Consider the following 21,069-nt stretch of genomic DNA (forward strand, 5'->3'; position numbering starts at 1 on the left):
TTGTTCTTGTTCTTTCCCAGAGCAGAGTTTTCAGGAGATATTCCTCTAAATTCTCTAAATACTGAATCATACATTGGCTTTGTTTTGGAAGCCCTAAGTTCTTGAGTGGCCCTTACTAGGAGCTGTAGGTTAATCTTCTGGGAGAATGTTTGTATTTCATAAAGGTTTTTTAAAAACCCCTTTTAAACTCCCATTCTGTTAGGCAGTTTGCTAATTCGCCTTGAATTTCCTCCGAGTGTCTCTGTGTGTGTTTCTCTTGCCCCTCCTTCATCGCTACTTTTGTTCCTTGGCCATGTTAAAGTTTCCAATTGACTCCTCCATTGTTACAATTTGTCACTGCGGGAAGATCAATTTGTTTTACTCCACTCATCAGCCCAGCAGAATCGGGTGCCAGATGTCATTTTTAGCAGCTACATTCTTCTTCTGCTCCCCAGTTTGCGCCTGTTCCGAGGATGGTCGCTAGCTGGTAGCTGCAAAAGAATGCTCTGCTGCACATTCCTGAACTACATCCCCCCCCCTCCGTCCCCCTCCCCCAATAATCTATATTTGGCCAATTCACTTAGTAGCATGGTTCGGGGACCACACAGCTGGATCGAACACACACGCACGGCAGTGGTTATTCCTCGATCGCTTTCATTTCTAGTTACATTTTTACACAAACAAAACACCCAAGGAAACTTGTCACTCCTGTGTCCGAAGTCTCGCCACCCTTGATTCTCCCGCGCAACAACTGCATTCTCATTCACCCTCTTCCCACCAATCTCCACGTCAGGAGGATGGCACAGTGAGGGTTATTATTTTGATAGAAGATGTCCAGCCTCTAAGGAGCAACCTGGCACTTGGCCCACGCGCATAAGTGCCACCCCCCTGGCAGCCTTCAAGCGCAGCGTAAACTATGCCCCCCCAGGCAACAACAACACTCGCACTCCGTCTTTATTTCTCCCAACAATTTAAGTGGAGGAAACGTATTTCTTTCTTTCTTCCCAAGACATCTACGAGGCACCGTAGAACGGCAAAAAATAATTTTAACACAAGCTTTGCGAAAAGAAAGGCTCCCAGTATCCCTCATGTATGCAGATGTTACAAGTGCTAAAATGGACTAGTGTGTGAAAGTTGAGTGCTCCACAAAGTGCGCGCGCGCGCGCTCATACACACACAAGCGAAGTGCTGCTTCCCCCCCCCCTCCGCCGCCGCCTAATTTTTGTGCAAATTTCCCTCTGAAATACCGTGCCCCAGCTTGTGTTTTGTTTCCTCTCTGCAACTGATAGCTCCTCTCTCCCTCTCACATTGTCTCTACTAGACCATTCCTTTCTTCCTTCTTCCTTCCTTGCTTTCTCTCTCTCTCTCTCTCTCCCTTCTCTTTCCAAAAAGGATCATTGTTAGTTTCTCCATTTCCCCCTCCTCCTGTTTATTTATGCACACGTCACTAGGGAGCCCCCGCCCCTCCTGCATATCATTAAGTGCCTAGTGTGTTTCTTTTTCCCTGTCAATAATCCTGGATCCCAGACTTCTCCGTTCCTCCGGATTTCGATCCCCCTTTTTCTATCTGTCAATCAGCGCCGCCTTTGAACTGAAAAGCTCTCAGTCTAACTTCAACTCACTCAAATCCGAGCGGCACAGGCTCCCTATATCTGCGGCTCCCCCCCCCCCCCACAGCCCCCTTGTGTTTTGGGGTTTTTTGGCATTTTTATACTTCCCCCCCTCCCCCGTTTCTCCCTCCCTCCTTATATAATTTTTTTATTATTATTTTTTGTGTCTGCCCGCTTGTGTCTGTGTGCGCGCTTTACATGCTGATCTGATCTTCCGAAGAAAGAGAGAGAGTGAGAGAGAGAAAATTCAGAAGAAGGAAAAGAAGAAACCCAAAGTCACTGGTGCAAAAGGAAAGGAGCAGGGACACTGCCCTCCCCTCCTCCCTCTTTTCCCCTCCCCAGGAGGAAACAGAAGGGGGGAAAAAAACTTTCACCTTGGACTCTTTTTTGAAAAATCGCAAACTTCCCCCCCTTTTTTTATCCTCCCCCTTTATTTTCTTTTTTCTTTCCCTCCCCTTTTTCTTCTTGCAAAATTGCTGCTGGTGGGATAAGCCAGGAAGAAAATGCCGCAACTAAATGGCGGTGGAGGGGACGATTTGGGGGCGAATGACGAACTGATCTCTTTTAAAGACGAAGGGGAGCAAGAAGAGAAGATCTCGGAGAACTCCTCGGCAGAGAGGGATTTAGCCGATGTCAAGTCGTCTCTAGTCAATGAATCAGAAACGAATCAAAACAGCTCCTCAGACTCGGAGGTAAGACCCCCCCCCCTCAAACACACCTGCCTTACTCCACCTTGGGGTTCACGGGGAGAAGGGAAAGGGGCTGAATGGGGAAAAAAGCTGAGCCTTCGCTCTGAATTGCAACAGTTTCCGATACCCTGATGGCGATTGTCCTGTTTATACATTTGGGGGGCTTAGTTACATGTACTGTTCGTTTGCATCAAGTTTTGCACAAACTTCTTACTTGTTCTTTTTCTCTTGTTCTCCCCCCCCCCCCCTTCCCCATCCACCGGCCTTCTTCCACTCTTCTGCTGGCTTATTTTCTCATGATCCAAGGCGGAGAGGCGGCCTCCGCCTAGGTCCGAAAGTTTCAGAGATAAATCCAGAGAAAGTTTAGAGGAAGGTAAGTGACTGCCAGCTTCCCTCCAGCACCCCCCCTCCCGCGGGGGGAGCATATCTGGAAGCCCCGATGACCCTCCCGCATGTGTGCCCTCTGTGGACGCAAAACTTTGGAGTTTTTGATCCCGATAAATACTTTCTAACCGTGATTTCCCCCTCTTATTTTGTCCTTTCTCCTCGCTGCCCCGCCATGTTAGCTGCGAAAAGGCAAGATGGAGGGCTGTTTAAGGGCCCACCGTACCCTGGGTATCCCTTTATAATGATCCCCGACCTGACCGGCCCATACCTCCCCAATGGCTCACTCTCGCCCACGGCAAGAACGGTAAGTAGCATTTTAGTGGCTTTTCCGCGGCGATCCTGCGTTTCCCTCTCTGCCCCCCCCTCCCCAGCGCCGAAGTCCCCTGATGGCTCGTGCATGTTCCACTCGTTCTTCCCCCACCCCCACCCCCCGGCCGTGGTACTGCCAGAAACTTTCCCAAACTTTTTGTGCCTTCCGCAGGAATAGAGGGTTTGTTTACACTTCGCCATATTTATTTCTTTACTTTCAGTTGTGTGTGTGCGGAGCTCGCTAGGATCGCCTGAGTTTTATTTTTCTGTTGTTGTTGTCATAATAAAAATATTCAAGAGTTTTCGCTCCCGCCGCCTCCTCCTCCAAGCAGCGGACCCTCCGATCTAATTTCCACAAAACTATGTGATTTCTATAGTGCTCTGTTTTCTTCTGCCCTCTTGAGTGGCGACTTGGTTTCTCTCTCTCTCCCCTCCCCCTTTTCTTTCGTCCCCCTTAACCCTTTACTGGCTGAACTTTCCAGAGAGACTAATTTGCTGGGATAGTAGCCGCTGAGTGATTAGCGTTTCTTAAATTTAATTCTTTTTTTTTTTTTTTAAAGGAACTTTCTGTTTGAAATATATTTTGGGTTATGAGTGGATTACTTTTTATTCTGTTCCTCAGAAGTTGTAGGAGAAGTTTGCACATCTCTTTGGGAATGGGGAAATACTTAACAATATTTACAAAAGACAAATACTTACAAAAGACAAAATAATTTCTTTTTTTTAAAAAAACAGATCCTAGCTGTCAGTCTCTTGGATGTGAACTACCATTTCCCGTTTTAAAATGTTCACAAGAAGCAAGTCCACTCTTCCCTAACCTGCACAGACTGCTTTTATTGTGTCAGGGAGGAATTTTTTAAATAAATTCCACTTTTTAATTGTGTGTAGCTGAGTAGAGAAAGGCAGAAGGATTTGTGTAAACAGACCCCCCCCCCCCTTTAGCCTTCAATGAAGGCAAGCCTTCACTTGACAGAATTTTTTAAAACAATATTCTTACTGAATGCATATGCTTTTCCTTTGTGGGTGTGGCAGAAAGGTCAAAAGGTGTGGCAATATTGAAAGGAAGGACTGAATTGCTGTAGCCCTCAGATTGTAGTTTTATTAAACTTTTGAGAGGTGTCAAGGGTTGGCTGGCATTCCCACATTACCTCATGGATTTATGCCAACTCTGTTCCCTCTGCCTAGGCATAATATATTCTTCATTAGCCTTAAAAAAAGAGAAAAGAAATGACTTTAGAAATAAACCATGAGTGCTAATGTCCTTGGGGGAATACAGAACTTGTATGCACTTGGCCTGTTACCAGCTTTTTTTTAATATGTTAGTTGAAGTGGTTCTTCTTCAACCCTGCCCACTTCTCTCTCCTCAAAACTGTAATTTACCTGCTCACCTCTTTGGATTTTGGTGGCAATACAAGACAGCAGTTTGAAATAGTAGTAATAATACTGTTAAGTAGATGCTGAATCTGTGCTAGTGTCCACCTACTATATGGGATATTTTCACTGTTGCACACTTACAAGTGTTTTTTAAGGAATTTGAAACCTTAAACTATTAAATCAGGCTTGTTTTTCACCTAGTCCAAATTCAAATGAGACACTGCAGAGAGAAAGGAGGACAAAATAGTGTTTATGTATGTATTTTTAAATGTTTTCAAGGATGAGGTTAACCCAGTCATGAGATTTTATAATTGATTTTTATTTTTGGGGCTATGGTCTTGGAAAGTAGATATTTTGATAACCACAGGTTTTAACATAATGTAAAAGTGAGGCTGACTCGATTTTGTAATTGGAGAGATGATGGGATAGGTAAACTGTGCTACATGTTGGTAGGAATATGTGGTTATTCTGTGGTTGTTTAAATTATGTACTTTGAAAGCACAAAGTTATTTCAGCATTTCTCTAAGTAGGTTTTATTTACAACAGTAAATAATTTTGGAAATTTTAATTAGTCTAACAGAGGACCCTGGACAAATATTTTTCTTCAAAAAATGGATAAAATATGCATTTTGTTTCCATATCTGACATTTATTTGCATGTTTATTTAGCAGCATGTTATAGTTACTACTTTATCTGATCTACCACCTTTTGACATTAATGAGAACTATGTGTACGGGTGTTTGAACAACCTTTGTATCAGGCCCTCCATATTTATTAATTAATGGAAACAATTCTTTCTCCCATACTGAAACATCCTTCGAGCATAATGCACTGTTCTATGAATTTTATACATTTATTTTATTGTTAACATAACAGGTAACCTTGTTCTGTATCATCAGAAAAATACAAAAGGCAGTTTCCATATTCATTAAGCAATTTTATTGTTTCCACGTCAGCCATCTCTGCCTGTTCCAGTGCTTTGCTCGTGTCTTCGTTATACTTGTGGATGCAAATTTAATTATGAGTTTTAAAGACAATTCACTATTTGTTTATGCCACAAAGTATAACAACCTTTGATGAAGTTGGTTCTCTGTTACACTGTTCAAAGTGTGTGCCTTGAGCTGAAGAATTTTTTTTTGATGCAATGTATAAATATGTAAATAACTGCATAGATTTTTAGGTACAGGTAGAAATAACATATAGCATAGATGGGGCGTAGTATTTTAAAAGTATTTGGCAGTCTCGTCTTTTTATTTTATTTAGAAGAGCCCTTGTTATTTTTAAACATATCTTTCAGTTCTTTAATGTTTTCCAGCTGTTTGCTAGGAATACGGATTTCTGAATTTTATGTTTTAAAGAATGTAAAGAATTGTGAAGTATCATTAAATTTGCTTGTGATGAATAATACATTACTTCAGGAATAATGCGTTAATTGTTGAAGACTCCATAAAGCTTGATAGCAAGAATTTTATTTTAAAATGACAAAGATTCTTCTGCATAATGATAATTTTGCCTTTGATAAAGTAATATGCCTGGCTTTTGAGAGGACCAATGTGCATTAAGGAATGTTCTATTACAAATGAGACTACTCTTGGATAGGGACCCTGGCAGTGGTGCAGTGGATAATAAGGAAAACTATATTTCTGAATTTTAAAGTAGAACCATTAAGATGTAATCCTGGTTGTGAAAATAATTTTACTATTAATTTATTATTTTATTAATGTTGCTGCATGTGCCTCCCCAATTGTTTGCTTTCTGCCTGCAGAAGGGTGAAATTTGTTTTCAGAGTGGTCACATATGGAACATCTTGCATTTGTATCTGAACTTAGAGTGCTTTTGGGTCTGACAATATAGGACAGATCTATTTGTGGTATGTTGAATGGTTGGGAACAGAAATATTTAAAATGATGCCTTGGAATCCCCCCCCCCCGTTTTATCCTTTGAATCAAACAATATAATCTCCTGCAAATGAATATAGATGCCAGGGTGCAAAGAGTTAATGGAGCCCCCCTTCCCCTCCATTGAATTGTTTTGACAACACTTTTCAAAAGTGTGACATTGGGAGCCCCTGCAATACAATGTAATATTACTGTAATTACACAGGTCATTACATTTCAAATAGAGAACAATGAAATGCTTATCATGCTGAAAAAAGAACAGGTGTTCTTACCCTTCTTTGGTATTTATGCTAATTTGTTTTTCATCTCTAGAAATATTTATGGCTTAGCATTGTTAAGGTTTCTGTTTCCCATGTGATGGTTTTGATTCTTACTAATCTTTAGGGTTGAAGGCTTGAATGTTGAAATAAGGGTTATTGTGTTAAAATAGTTGGTGGGTGTTCACAATGTACGTACAATTTTAGAATGTCAGTGCGCTAGTGCTTCACGGTGTGTATAAGCTATTCATTGAAGTGTACTGTTCACCTTCCTTATGGCTTTAAAACAATGATGGTGAAGTTTTTCCTAGAACAGTGTAGAAATAAGCTATTCACCACAAATGATCTTCTGACACCAATCAAATGAAGCGCACAGTCTGAAAAACCCTCTCCGTTCTCAGCAAGGTTAGAACACTGTCTCTGCTTCACAAGTGGCTGGTGATGCATATAACAGCAATGAACATTATTAAGTTATTCCAAATAGAACACTGAAACTTCTCTAAGATGATTTTATTTTAAAGGGGGGGAAATCACTGAAGGTTTAGCAAACAGCTTTTCACTTGGAAAGAAAAGGAGGACAGTATGATGGTACAGACTGTAGAAGTGATCATATGTAGCAAAATCCCATACTTCCTAAAGCTTTCCAAGCAATATTTACCCAGTCTTCTTTCTCACGTGTACAAATATTGTTTTTTGTTATAAAATAACTTGAAAATATAACACTTTTTAATAAGCACACTAAAGACTCGTCTTTTGGTTTAAAAGTTACAAGGTTTCATGTATTCAAAGAAGCCAGAGAGGTTTCTTGGACGGGGGGGGGGGGGGTCTGGGGAGAGAAAGGACAGCTGCAGGTGTTTTTTTTGTTTTTTTTGCATGGATGTGTGTCTTTCTGCACCATGACTAAAAGTGCAAGGCCCCCATTTCCAGCTGTCTGGCAGTTATGTGGAAGTTGGATTATTGGCTGTTAAGCATGAGACAACCTGGATTTAGTGAAAGCTTTTCCTGCAGAGGGAGTATGGGGGGGGGGGGAGAGAAGGGAAGTGGTTGCTCTTCAAACATACAGGCAGGCCTTCTTCGGTCCAAAGTGCATAATGGTTTCCGACAAAAGAGCGATCCCAGATAGAGTGTGGATGGGGCATTTTGTTTTGTATGCAGGTTTGTAGGTGGAATTAGAATATTCCTCTTCCCACACCTTACCTGATGTGGGAACTTTCTGTCTCTTGCTGCTACAGACTTAACTACTACAGATACAGCTGCTTTATTGTTTGCATAGTAAGAGAGTTTTGTATTCTTCCAAGCCTTTTTTTGGTGTGTGTTCATTTGTTTTCTCTTTGTACTGAGGTATGGTAAATATGCAAGCAGAGCCTTGCCTGTTGAGTCCTAATTGGGCACGTTTGTGAAGGAAATGGTTAATTTTACAACCAAAGGCAAACTTGCACCTCAACAGGTCTGCTGAAAGAAATGTGCCACAGTCATTTGCTGGCAGGCAGTGAAGGGTCATAAATCTACAGGGTTTATTTACAGCCTATAACACTTATGAATGTTAAGATATTTGACGCCACGCTGGCCTTATAATATCCAAGGTCCACAGACACTGGCAGTGGGTCAGGTTTCTTTCACTAATTATAAGCAATGAGAGATGGGAGAGGTGGAGGGAAATTGGGGAAATAAACCCATGAAAGCTCAGAGTGTTTTTGGTGGTGGGGGGTTATGTGTGATTTGGGTTTTTTTTTTTTAGTGAGGGGGGAGATGTTCTATATACAGGGCTGGAATTTTTTTATGTGATTCAGAGTTAACACTGGCAGTGTTGAGGGGCAATATGGAGAGCTATAAGCAAATATTCTCCATGGCCTGCATTCTTTACCAATTCTTGTGCAAGGTATCTGGATAGAAATCCTGCAAAGTATTTCCCAGAATATTTTCACAAAACCTGAATATATTTATTGGGGAGCAAAAAAATCATATACCAGAATTAAGACACATTTAAATATATTATTAGTCTGTATCCTTTAAAGAGTGCACAACTCTCTTTTCCTTTCTCTATAAAGAATTGAATAAAATCTGAGTTTACAGGGTGGGAGGTGGAGGAAGAAAAGCATGTTAGAGAAAGAAAAGTGCTACCTGGGAAAGAATGTAGAAGAATCCAGAGGCAAGAAGAGAATAATTGGATGTCTAAGGAAGAATGCTAACATGTAGGGGGAGATCTTGGAGGCTTGAAAGAATACTGTTGAGATCATCTGCTGAAGGGGAAGCTGAAGACATAGGGATTGATTCTTACATGTCAGCAAAGACTTGGGGCAAAACTGGAAGGAAGCATCAGTTGAGGGCTCCCCCCCAAACCTTGCTAGATTGAACAACTGTATTTTAAAATGCCTTTTAAAAGGTGATATTCTCTGGTCTGCATGTTGATGTTTTTCATAAAAGAAACTCATAAAATGGGCGAAAGGATCAATCTGGATTTTAAAGATACTTTTGGAATGTTATTTTAGCAATTCATTTGGGGAAGTGTCTTGTGCAGATCACAAGCTCCAATTTAGGGGGGGGGTGTCTCACAGGAAGAAATGCACTTGGTTCCTTCCACAAATTCCCCCTCCTTCTCTTTCAAATCCTGACTCATTTTTTAAACAAAAAGATAAAACTGTCTTTAAAATACCTTTCCACCAATAAATGTTTAAGAAGTCTAAGGCAATGTTTTCTGAATTTTCTTAACCAATAGAGTACTGTAGCTTATTAGCCTCCAGGGATAAATCTGGATCCTTTAACACCCCATTAGAGGGTGATGTAGTAGGACCTTTTAGCAGGTTATCAACAGGGTGTTTGTCTATTTCCCAAGAGAATTGATTTGCCACTCCTTGTTTAGTTTCAGGTTGTCACATGGGTATGTTAGTCTTTTATTCTTTTTTTGTTTGAGCACTCCAAAATCTTGATCCCCATTGTTCTTGAGGTCGTGCATAGTCAAGTAGGAAGTCATGAATGAATTAAGTTGCTAGCTAAAGTTTGGCTTGGTAAAAATAAATTTGGGGGTCTGGTTGGCATTAACAGGGTACAGCACATTTTACAGAGCTTAATTAGTACAAACTTTAATTGTTCATGGTCTGCCAAGAGGAGTTATGTGCAGGAAAAGTGGAGTCGTTCTTTTGCAGTCTTCAGTTTTAAAACGATAAATCACTTGCATATTTGTGCAGTGATTCAAATAGAGCTGAGACCTCTCCATCTCAACATGTGGTAAATTGTAAAGTCAATGAATTGCAGATGTAGGCTACAGTCAAATTATGTGTGTGTGTGCACGCATGCAATGCAGAATGAATGAGAAAGAGGGACAGTGTAAATATTTACCAAGAGGATAACTACTTGCTGGACCAATTATGAAGCACTAAGGATGCTAGTAATTTTGTGTTTAGCATTAAATAAATTCAATGAAGGGCAAGAGCACCATTAGATTGGATATATATTATTAAGCCCTGAGAAACAATGGCTCTTCTACATAAAAATACACACTTGGATTGGTAGAAATCAAGTGCAGTCTGTGTACCCAAGTAAATGAAAAAGAAAAGAAATGCTGAAAATATATCTACAGCAAAACTTTTAAGAATTATGTAGCCAAGGGTGTGTCCATCGTAGAAAATATACTACTAGTTCTATAAGAGACTGCTTCTACATTCTTTGTGCACCCAGAAGTCTCATCAACTTCACTGAGACTTCCTGCTTGAATAAGAGAAGCATAAAGACCATGGCGTTCATTTTTAGTATGTTTGAAATGCTCAATGACCCCATTGTTTGCATCTCAGTTATCCAGAACTACTTGTTAGCCTGATTTGGGCCCCATTTACACAGCCAAATAGCACCAGTGTTTTCTCCCTCGCCCTTATACTGGTCACACAAAATCATTCACATTCAAATCTGGAAAATTATAACTATATACAACATACAGTAGTAATATAATCAGTGTGGGAAGGCTAATGATAAACACAGCCCCTGTTCACTGGCATTTTCTCTTAGTGTAGTTTATACCAAAGGTGGTATAAAATCACTGGTATGTGATATCCTCTTTATCACTGGTGGTATTTGACTGTCATTGGTATAGAAACGTTCTTCTGTGATCTACAGCAGTGATAAGCACATTAAACAATTAGAGTGGTTCTTAGGTTTGTACCATCCTGTAAGGAGTTAATGATTTTGCCTCTGTTTAGATGTCATGTTTTCAATCTCCTTTTAATCTTTGAATCAGGAAATGTGCCATGTGCTTGGCAATTCCTCCCACCCATATCCCATTTGTGCTTTGTTGTAGCCATAGTTTGTCGTAAGGTCTGAACCAGAGCTAATGCTGGTTAGTGCAAACTGTGATTTAAAATCATGAAGTAGGGTTAAACACTGTGGACTGTGGTGATCTTGGTTGGTGTGAATAATTTAAATCAGACATAACTATGGCTTTAAATAAGTCACTGAAAGGAGAAGCTGAATCTGTGATACCTTAACTGATCTCCAAATCAATGTAATTTATTTTTGAATTATGTAATTTATTTTTGGTCTGCCACCTTAACAAGACGTGGCTGTATTCTTCCAGATAACACAACATTCTAGTGAACAGAATTATCAGTGTAATATTTTGGGTATCCAAATCCTTTGTTAAATTCCTCAGGATATTTGTACCTGTGAGGTTGTGCTGTTTTTGAATTCAAAATTTTGTAGTTGTTGGGTTTAAAGGAATTGAAGTCTCCTAGCCTTGTGGAATTGTCCATGCCCAGAACCCATCACTGACTAGAACATAGATTAGTGGCTGAGCTGGTGCCACTTCAGAGTGCAGACAGGACGTCACATGATTCAGTGCTTCTCCAATAAGACTTCTCTCCTCCTGGAAAACAACAAGGCTAGATTCTTCTGTCTAACATTTACTTTTCTCTGTGGAGAGGTGTTTTTTCTTTTTTCTTTTTCTTAAGCATGGGGAAGTATTTAATCATGGTGTCTGCACCTACAGCCTTATGTGGACATAGGGTTATCACATCAACGAGAAACAGACATAGAGCATACTATCCAGGTTATAGTCTGTATCTGCAGAATTCAGGGAAGGTCCCAGGTGTACTATACTTGCTTGTGCATGAAGGAATAAGGCAAATATCGGTAAAATATTTGTGTTTTGTTATAGGTAGAAATTTTCATTTCTGGAACATGAATTTAACTGTTGATACAATTACATGTTTTCACATTGAACTGAACTTGTTCTGGAATTAGGGGTCCCGTGTTTGCCTTATAAATGCATGTAAAGGTTATAAAATGAAGAAGCCTTCTCAACACTACTTAGATTAAAATGTGTTTCATCCAGTCATCTAGACCATGGTTTGGAGATTGCCAGGGGCTCATGTCTTCCTTCCCTCTTCGATCCACTTCCTTTTTTAAAAATATAGTTTGCCGTGGTGTCCAAATTGCCAAACTATGCTTAGAGCAGAATTCAAACCATGATTTGGACTATTTGGTTTGTGACTCCTTATCCAGTTGATTTCTTCAGTGTTCAGTTTCATGGTATTTAAAATAAGTGATTAATGACACATTGTAGACAAATTCCAAATCCTTAAATGAAAGACATAGTAGTTCTATACACAATACTACTTCTGCTTCCTTAGGTTAATAGTGCTTTTTTTCAGAAGCAACCTTTCAGGCAGACCATCAACAGCAACAAAATACTGATGTATGAAGGTACAGATAGAGTTTGCTGTTGAAAATATTTTCATTGTTAATATTATTTATTTATTTATTAATTATATTTATATCCCGCCCATCCCGCGAACGGGCTCAGGGTGGATAACACTGCGGTTAAGTGTTTTGGGAGGAGAGCAGTATGATAATTCTTTTTCATGCTCAGTTGATGACAAACATAAACATTGCTCTTTTTAAAAAAGTGTTAACTGTCTGATGCAAGAATTTCTTTCATCAAATTTAAAGAAAAGGAAACCAAATAACGTTTTGGATTGTAAACCAGAAAGGGCACATGTCCATATAGGAATCAAAGAATATCAGTTAGAAAGTAACTCTTTAGGCAGGACTACTTTGTTATATAAATGATCTACAAATGGTTTGAGGTCCAGGCATGGTCTACAGTAGTACAGTGGGAACACATGGATACAGGGCACAAAACACTATTGTGAACTAACATAAATGAGTTTAACCTTCAGAACTAAATCCCTTTGTTCATCCAAACACTATTGGATTAGCATTGTTATCCCTACCCATCATATTGAATTTTTATCACAAATGCGGCCAGATTTGTATCACAAATCACAAATGTGGCCAGATCTACATTCTTCCATCTTCTCCAGATCAGGCAGCTGGCTCTTATCTCTCTCTCTCCTTGACCTAATCACAGTGATCCATGCAATGGTCACCTCCAGACTGGATTAACTCGCTCTATGCAAGGCTACCCTTGAGAATGATCTGAAAATTTCAGCTGGTCTGGAACGCAGTGGCTCATGTTCTTACAAGAACACCATTAAAAGCACATATTAAGAGCACTGGCTTCCAGTTGAATACTGAGTGAAGTTCAAGGTCTTGGTTTAACCTTCAAAGCCATATGTGACCAGCATACTTTCAGGACCATCTCTCCTGGAATGTCCCTTAAAGAGCATTATGATTGATGTGTCAAGATCAGCTGGTGATCCCTGGCCCTAAAGATGTTCACTTAGCCTCAACCAGAGCCTTCTTGGCTCAGGCGCCGGCCTGGTAAAACACACTCTCTACTGAAATCTGGGCCCTGTTGGATTTAATGCAGTCCCACCGTGCCCGCAAAACAGAGATGTCACTGTTATTCATGAACATTAGTGAAATCACATTGACACAGTAGAATTACATAGGTGTAAGTAGCCAATGAAATTTTTCTCATCAAAATATGTATTCTGTTTACATATATAAGGTATAAATATACATCTGATTTATACAAATTGCAAATTTAGTAATTAGCAAGGGGCAAGTAAACTGGTATAATTCTGTTTATATTAATGGGAATAATCTGGTTTGCCAGTTTGCCCCCAATTCTAACTTGTCTTGGAAATTATTCTTTCAGTTAGCTCAGTTATGTTGGTACTTCAATTATACAAATACTGATTTAAGTCAGTTTGAATGTCCCTGTGTTAGGAAGATGAAATTTAATAGTTTAATTGATTGAATTAGAAAAAAATGCTGCTCTTATAACCGAGTTAAGGCTACATAGAAATGGCATTCAGAGAGAGCTGCTTTACTCTTGATAAACTGCTGCTGAATATCTATATTATTATTTTTAAATATTCATTGGTACAAACAGTCTCATGAGAAGAGATGACCTTGAATAGAATATCAAAAGAATATGATGGCAGCCTGCTGGGTAGCATTTTTTTTTAAATGCTTCTTTGAAAGGTGAGATTTTAAAAAGTCTGTTCTAAAGAGGTGTGGCTTATTGTTCCTTGTAGGGATGTAAAATGTTTTCCTTTTAATTACTAAACCCTTTTGTCTACCTTCTCTTCACCTTGAAAGATGTGTAACTAAATGTAAAAGCACCATTTAAAATATGCATCTGTGCTAAAGGGAGATTGGATGAATTATGTCTGAGAGGAACTCATCAAGAACATAACTTTTTTTTTGCCAGGAAAGCTACCATATATATAGTACTACATAGTCTCCTGCTGAGATATTTGCTTGCATTTCTGTTCCATTTGTAAAATTGCTCAATAGTGAAAGTGATGGTGTGTGTTTACATATACATATGATAAATACCCATTTGCATTGCAATGCTCCCTTGTTTACTTTTAAAAATCCTTCTGATATCTAATTTCAGCTGTCTGAAAGATATCTCTGGCTGCTCAAATAAATGAAATTGTAACACATAATATACTCATACTTTTGTTCTCTGGTCAAGTATGATATTTATAAGTACGATAGGTATACTATGTTCTCAGGTGCTATTCAGCATGAACTGACAGTATGAAATTCCTATGGTTGCCATGTGTTCCAATTGACTAGGGACTCTATGGGAGTTTGTGGGAAGAAAAGTCTTGACAATTTTCCATTAAGTCTTAAATCAGGCAATTGGAAAAAAGAATAAAGAAGGCTCAAAAGGGACACAACTTGTTAATGTTGCATTCTTTGCCCCAAATGGGGAAACCTCTCTTAGACAAGAGTGGTTCTCAAGCCAAGAATTTCAAGCTTGCGGAGAAACCTGTCCAGAACACACAAGTTGTTTGAACGGGTGCAGAATTGTCACAGTAATTAGAGCAATCTCTGCTAACTGAGTGGCAGCTTTTATAAAGGACAGAAGAGAAAAGGTTCAGATTCATCTCTCTCACTATCCCCTTTGCAATTCATTCCCAACTGACTATTGTTTCTGTTGGTATGTAGAAGTGAAGGGAAGGGGGGAGGTGGAAGAGGGAAGGCATGTTTTGAGCTCCTTACTAATCAACAACTCCCCTTGTTTTTGATTAATCTCCAGGATTTTTCTTTCTTTCTTTTTTTTTTTTTTGGTGACAAGTCTGTTTGGCTTTTCTCCCCTTTTTATATTCTAATACGCTAATTGTTGGTACTTAGTTAGGACAACTGAGCATCTTTGTATTTGAATTCTCCTTAAAGGGGATTTATTTGCTCCATCTTAAAATAATGTTTAAGTGATAGTAAACAAGCCTGTATATTTTACTTGGCATAAAGACTGCATGTAGAAATGTGATTTTCACACACGCACAAAAGGTTTGTTCTAGAGCAGAATCTTGTTGAGAAATAAGTCCTTGTGCATTCCGTGGGACAGACTCCCGAGTAAGTGTGAACAGGATTGCTGCTGTAGTCCAGGAGTGCTCAAATGGGTCAAAGGGATGTGTTTAACCTCTAACAGAAGCTTCAGAGTCTTTTATGTGTTAGCTACCAAGTAGTGTCTTGTCATTGTACTTCAAGCAGTTCCTCAGATGAAGCTTGCTGCAGTATGTAAATGAAGTAATTGGGGAAACTGTCCTCTATTAATTTACTCCAGCCAGAAAAAAGGGAGAGGTAACCTTAACTATAGCCTACCTGCCTCCTTGACATTGGTGCCCTTGTGTATGCTTATAGAGGTCTTGGAGGGAGACACAATATGTCTTCATGGGCTGATTGTATTTAGAAATGCAAACTATAAGCCCTCCTTCTATGCGCATACTACCCCTTCCAAAACAATGAGAGCTTTTCTAGGCTTTTTTTCTATGCCCTTGTGTGCATATTGTGTGCATGTACAAGCCAGGTCCCAGGTTTCATCACTGAGTTATGAGACATGAGCAGGCAGTGAAGTTCTGTGTGTCATAATAAAATGACTGCAGTTAGCCAGTGTTGAAGGAGCAGGAAGATCTGTTACATATTAAAAATGGGACACCAATAGCAGGGGACAGGTATCTGAATATACCTCTTAATTTTTCTTACTGAAAGCAAAACCATAATTAGTATTTGGGGTAAAAAAGGAGAGTACCATACTTTGGGATGCTTCTGTATTGGGAATAAAAGTATTTGTTGTTGTTCAGTCGCACAGTCGAGTCCAACTCTTCGCGACCCCATGGACCAGATCACGCCAGGCCTTCCTGTCTTCCGCCGTCCTCTGAAGTATACCTATTAAGTAATCTAAGGTCCCGGTCACACGTGCCAGATAACGCGGGGGGGGGGGAGCAAGGCTTTTTGCACCATATCAATTTGGCCCGTCACAGTGCGATCAGATGCAGCAGCGGGTGAATCGGGTTTTTCCTCCGCTGTGTGTTTCCGGACGCACTCCAACGAGGGATCAGTGATGCAATGGGAACGTGCTGGAGCGATCACACGGGGAAGTCTGTCTGCGGCCCGTTGCAAATCCGTTTGCTACTGCCCTTTCCCCGGTATTTTTTTATTCCGCGTCTTCGGCGGGGCGAAACGGGTTGGTGATAGGTGTGGGATGTCTGCCAGATGTTCTCATGTGATCGCACCCGGAAAATCTGCCCATCACTCGTGCGTATTGCACGGCTACTTCTGCGTGTGAACGGGACCAACTTCAGCTGAAAAGAGTTCGGGTCATGGTAGTTGCAGTCATTGCATCTACATGGCCAATCCCCAGAAATCTAGCTAATATGTGGATCCTTACTCTTGCTACTTACTGATGTCAAGTTAAAATAAAACTTGCTGATCCTTAATTTTATTAAGTAAGAATCAAATGCTTCGTATTTGTACTAGTGTTTCCTTAGCTGATTGCAGTGCTTCATATGTATTAATCTCAGTAAACCTTGAAACCACCTGGCAAAACAGGTCAGGATTCTTCATCACGTGTGGGGATCAGGCTGTAAAGTAATCATGAAAGGGTTAATAACCGGTTCCTATTTCCTTCTTTCAGTCTCCTAACAACAATATGTATATCAGTCACATCTCTTAATTTCAATTTTAGATCCCTTTGTGCTTTTATATGAGAGTAATCCCTACGAAAGCTTTATTTTGGGGGAAAATGTATTTGGGATTGGTTATGAAACCTGTGCAACCCTATCTAATGAGTGTTTATTTAGTGGGGCCTATTCTCAAGTAAATATACATAGGATTGTAGCCTTCTTCAAATTATGGTACAAAGTCTCTTGTACAAGCAGAAACTCAGTCAGTTTAAGAGGACAGTTAATCTACACTCACATCCCCCAGTATGTGAGAGATTTCTCTGGGGTTGTTTTCTTTTCACTTTTTAAAAGTTATGAGATGGCATTATAGGAACACAGAGCAGTCTTTTCTTGGTGTTTGTGTCTTTCCGCATATTTCTGTTTTGCGGAGAAGGCAGAAGTTCTTGCCATCCCCAAGTCCTTCAGTTGACTGGGAGAATCATTAAGGGACTCTTTTAGCTATGGTTGCCCTGAATTGTGAGAAGGCTTTTAGGGATCAGAGATAAGTTAGTTGTTTTGTTAATTGTGCACACCTTTGTTGAAAAATCCAATTGGCTGTTGGAAGGATTATTCAGATAAGAGAAAGCTGGTAGAATTGGTCTCATGAATCATATGCTTATTACATTCCGTAGCAGAGACACACCTTCCAGTAGAGGTGTGTGAAATACTTACAAGAAGACTCAGTAGATGAAATAATGTATTGATGCAGTCTTTAAAATTTGTAGTTCGTATTCCATTTGAGATCTCCCTTCATTTTTATTTCATTTCAAAACTACTGCTAAATAACCACATTAGACCAGCAACAGTGACATTTGGCCATTTTGATTTCAAATATGACTAGGTTTTGAGGCAAATATAGGCTTGTATCTTAGCAATATCAGGTGGATGATTTGAGAGATACAGTTCCTTCAAGCGCAAAAACTGATAAGGCAACACAAAATCTGTCATTATGTTAATTAAGTTGGAGATTAATTTGCAAAACACACCCTATAGAGTTAATGCAACTCAATTTCAGATTGGTAATTACCTCGTGTTGAAAGCAAAAGTTGTTGAACCCTCTTAGGAAACATTCCAACCTTTGCAATTGTGCCATAAATGGATGGCATTCTTCAGTCTAAACACCAAAACCTCTGTGGCTAACTGGCTTATCTTGCATTAGATTTAGGAGGACTTGTCTCCCAGGGAAGTAGATGTCTAATAGATTGGAGTTTCTAGGTCTTATGATCTAGTTGCTGTTGATCTAATAGTTACTGTCATGGACAAGCCGTCTCAGAGGTCTGGAGAGTCTGGCTACCTTCAGCTTTTGAGGTCCCTAGCTGTAATAAAAATTAAAATATAATGTTCATAAAACAAATTGCAAAACTTTTAAAATGCTAAAAAAAATTAAGAAGTGTCTACATTTGAAGTCCCCTTTTGAGACAGGGGCTCAGGTCAAATTGCCTTCCTGCCCCAACGTTAGCTCTGATCAAGGACTTCCTGGGTTAGTTTGCTGTAAACATCCTCATATGGTAAGATTTTGTTGTGTTACTGTACATCCCACAAAATAAGAAACACATGCATGGTTAATAGTTCAACCAGTCAACTTTTGGAAAAGGTTTTTTTTTGCCAGTTTTCATGGGATCAAAAGATTTTGACTCTTGGGCTTATGTATTTAAAGGTACAATACTTACCTCCTTAATGCCAAAACCTTAGAGGTGCTTCCTGCTAGATATTTTCTTCATACTGTAAGAATTAGTAATAACATTACTTTCAATTTATGGGGATAGGATCTTTTTTGGAATTGTGTTCAGTGGTTAGTGGGAAGCTAAATCAATCTTCATGCTTCATTCTGTCTTTTTGCAGTATGCATGAAAATATTCAACTGGATATACTGCATGTATGGAGAGAGCTTGATATAATCTTGTCGATGGCGTGTTCATATTGAGGTGGCTTACGAAAGTGTTAATTATGCATGAATTAAAACACTGGAATAGCTAGGATGTACAGTAGTCTGTTTCTGGCTTGCTCTGTAAGCTTTGCATATGATCAGTTATCTTTTCAGTCACCTGTGGCTCTTAGTTTTGGGGTAAAAACAACTAGTCCATGACAAGTAGAGATGTCACCATGGAGGCTCCCAAAAGGTCTTCCTTCTTTTCCCCTCCATATCCATACATTCATGGATACAGATGCATGTCTACAAGAAGAAGAGATTGGATTTATACCCTGCCCTTCACTACCCAAGGGAGTCTCAGAGCGGCTTACAAACTCCTTTCCCTTCCCCCTCCCCACAACAGACACCCTGTGAGGTAGGTGGGGCTGAGAGAGCTCTGACAGTTGTGCCAGAACTATGGCTCGCCCAAGGTCATCCAGCAGGTGCAAGTGGAGGAGTGGGGAATCAAACCCGGTTCTCCCAGATTAGAGTTCGCTCACTTAACCACTACACCAAACTGGCCCTTATGTTGAATGGGAGGTCCTGCATTTAGTCCATATGTATATTGGGCCTGGGAGGATGCATCATTTGTATCAAGGTGAGAGAGAGGGATAGATGGAGACAGGGAGATCCATGTCTGCCCCTACAGGAGACTTTTTGGGATCTTCTGTGTGTAGGTGCTACACAAGATATTCCTCTCATGTCATTGATGTCTATTTGCTTATTGAATTAGCTGTTTTTACTTTTTAATTGCTTTGATTATCCATAGCAACAGATAACATGCATATATAAAAATTACCAAGGCTTCTGTTGAACATATTGTTGAAAAGCCTGACTTGTCATGATAGATTGCAATGTTGGCCGGACAATATTCCTTTTGTCTATAATATACCCATGCTATAGTCGTAGATCTTCATTGCAGTGCTGCCAGCTGGATTATTCCGCACAGCTGCTTTACAAAACCAAAATATACAATTCTTGTCTACTAATGTGCATTTTTCTTCTTAGTATTTGAAGTGATATTTAAAACAATGGTATAAAGTTTGAGTCCAGTGGCACCTTTAACACCAACAAAGTTTAATTCTGGGTATAAGCTTTCACGTACATGCACACGAAAGCTTATACCCAGAATGAAACTTTGTTGGTCTTACCAACACAGCTACCCACCTGAATCTTAACACAATAGCATTAACTTTGAGATTTTTATTCAGTCAAACTCACATTGCTTCATCTGCACAGATCACCTGATTCTTGTTAATTTCTCCTGATCTCTGTTGGTAGCGTGCCATGGCCTTGCCTTAAACAAGTGTATACAAATGTTTGGGTCGCTTTCAGCTGTATGATTCCATGATACATTTTGCAAGAGGCATTTGTTATAATTTGCAATGGTTGCAGGAACATCACTATGTTGCCTCAAGCCACTGTGCTTCTACATTATAAGTAATAATGCTAGATTATTAGTAATAATACAAGATTGGGACTCATTTATCCATATTACAGCAGATCCCAATGATAGCCCTACATCATATGCAAATGGGGCAAGGCCATAACTCAGAGGAAGATCCACATGCTTTGCATGCAGAAGGTTCCCAGGTTGAAACCTTGGCATATTAAATGATCTCAAGCAGGAAGTGTTTATAGAGAACTTACCTGATGCCCTGGAAAACCACTGTTAGACAGTACTGAGGCAGCTTCATGTGTTCAAATGATACTAAGTACGTTCAGGTGATAGCAGGAGTTTTTAAATTTTGGTTGACCTTGGTAGTCAGTTGTAATTTGTGGCCACCAGTGAAACTGTGGGGTTACCTTTCCCATCTCACATGGAGCAGGAGAGGGATCATAACATGCTACATTTACTTATTTTACTTCGTTTAGACTTTGCCATCCTTCTATTGGGGTCTTTTTGCTTCAGAGATTCTCTAAGCACCTCCAGAACACAGAACAGAATCAGGGACAATCCTCTATCTCTACGCAGTTCCAAGCATAGGAAGATGGTTGGGGCTTGCCTACATTTCACTATACTTTACAGGAGCTCAAAGTGCCTCTGAAGATCAGTGTGAAGAATGCTCCAGCCCAGCTCCTTGAGCTTGAAGCTGAGAAGGAGAGGCAGACAATTTTCCCTGAGGCATGCTGTGGTTCAGAAGCATTCAACAAGCACTTTGCAAATGCCTCACAACTGTGGGAACAATTCTCTGTCCTCTCCCGGTTCTATGCTTGGGAGGAGAAGATAGACATACTCAGCAGAAAAGTGATAGATGATTACAATAGAGAGCAGATATGGATTTGGATGTTAATTTAGATG

At 39.9% G+C, this 21,069-nt stretch overlaps 1 protein-coding gene across 19 annotated transcripts in view; it reads left to right on the plus strand.

The window, feature by feature from the left end:
* The first annotated feature begins 2,009 nt into the window (after positions 1-2,009).
* The window catches only part of TCF7L2 (transcription factor 7-like 2 (T-cell specific, HMG-box)), a 264,948-nt gene continuing 245,888 nt past the window's right edge, over positions 2,010-21,069 (plus strand). For all 19 annotated transcript variants that reach the window (XM_015423797.1, XM_015423798.1, XM_015423803.1 and 16 more), the window contains exons 1-3: positions 2,010-2,281; positions 2,585-2,651; positions 2,845-2,969. In XM_015423797.1, coding sequence (XP_015279283.1) covers positions 2,093-2,281; positions 2,585-2,651; positions 2,845-2,969 — 381 coding nt within the window. In that variant the 5' untranslated portion in view covers positions 2,010-2,092. The remainder of the gene's footprint in view (positions 2,282-2,584; positions 2,652-2,844; positions 2,970-21,069) is intronic.

The sequence above is a fragment of the Gekko japonicus genome, unplaced genomic scaffold (genome assembly GCF_001447785.1).
Source record: "Gekko japonicus isolate JY-2015 unplaced genomic scaffold, Gekko_japonicus_V1.1 scaffold180, whole genome shotgun sequence".
NCBI classification, from domain to species: domain Eukaryota; kingdom Metazoa; phylum Chordata; class Lepidosauria; order Squamata; family Gekkonidae; genus Gekko; species Gekko japonicus.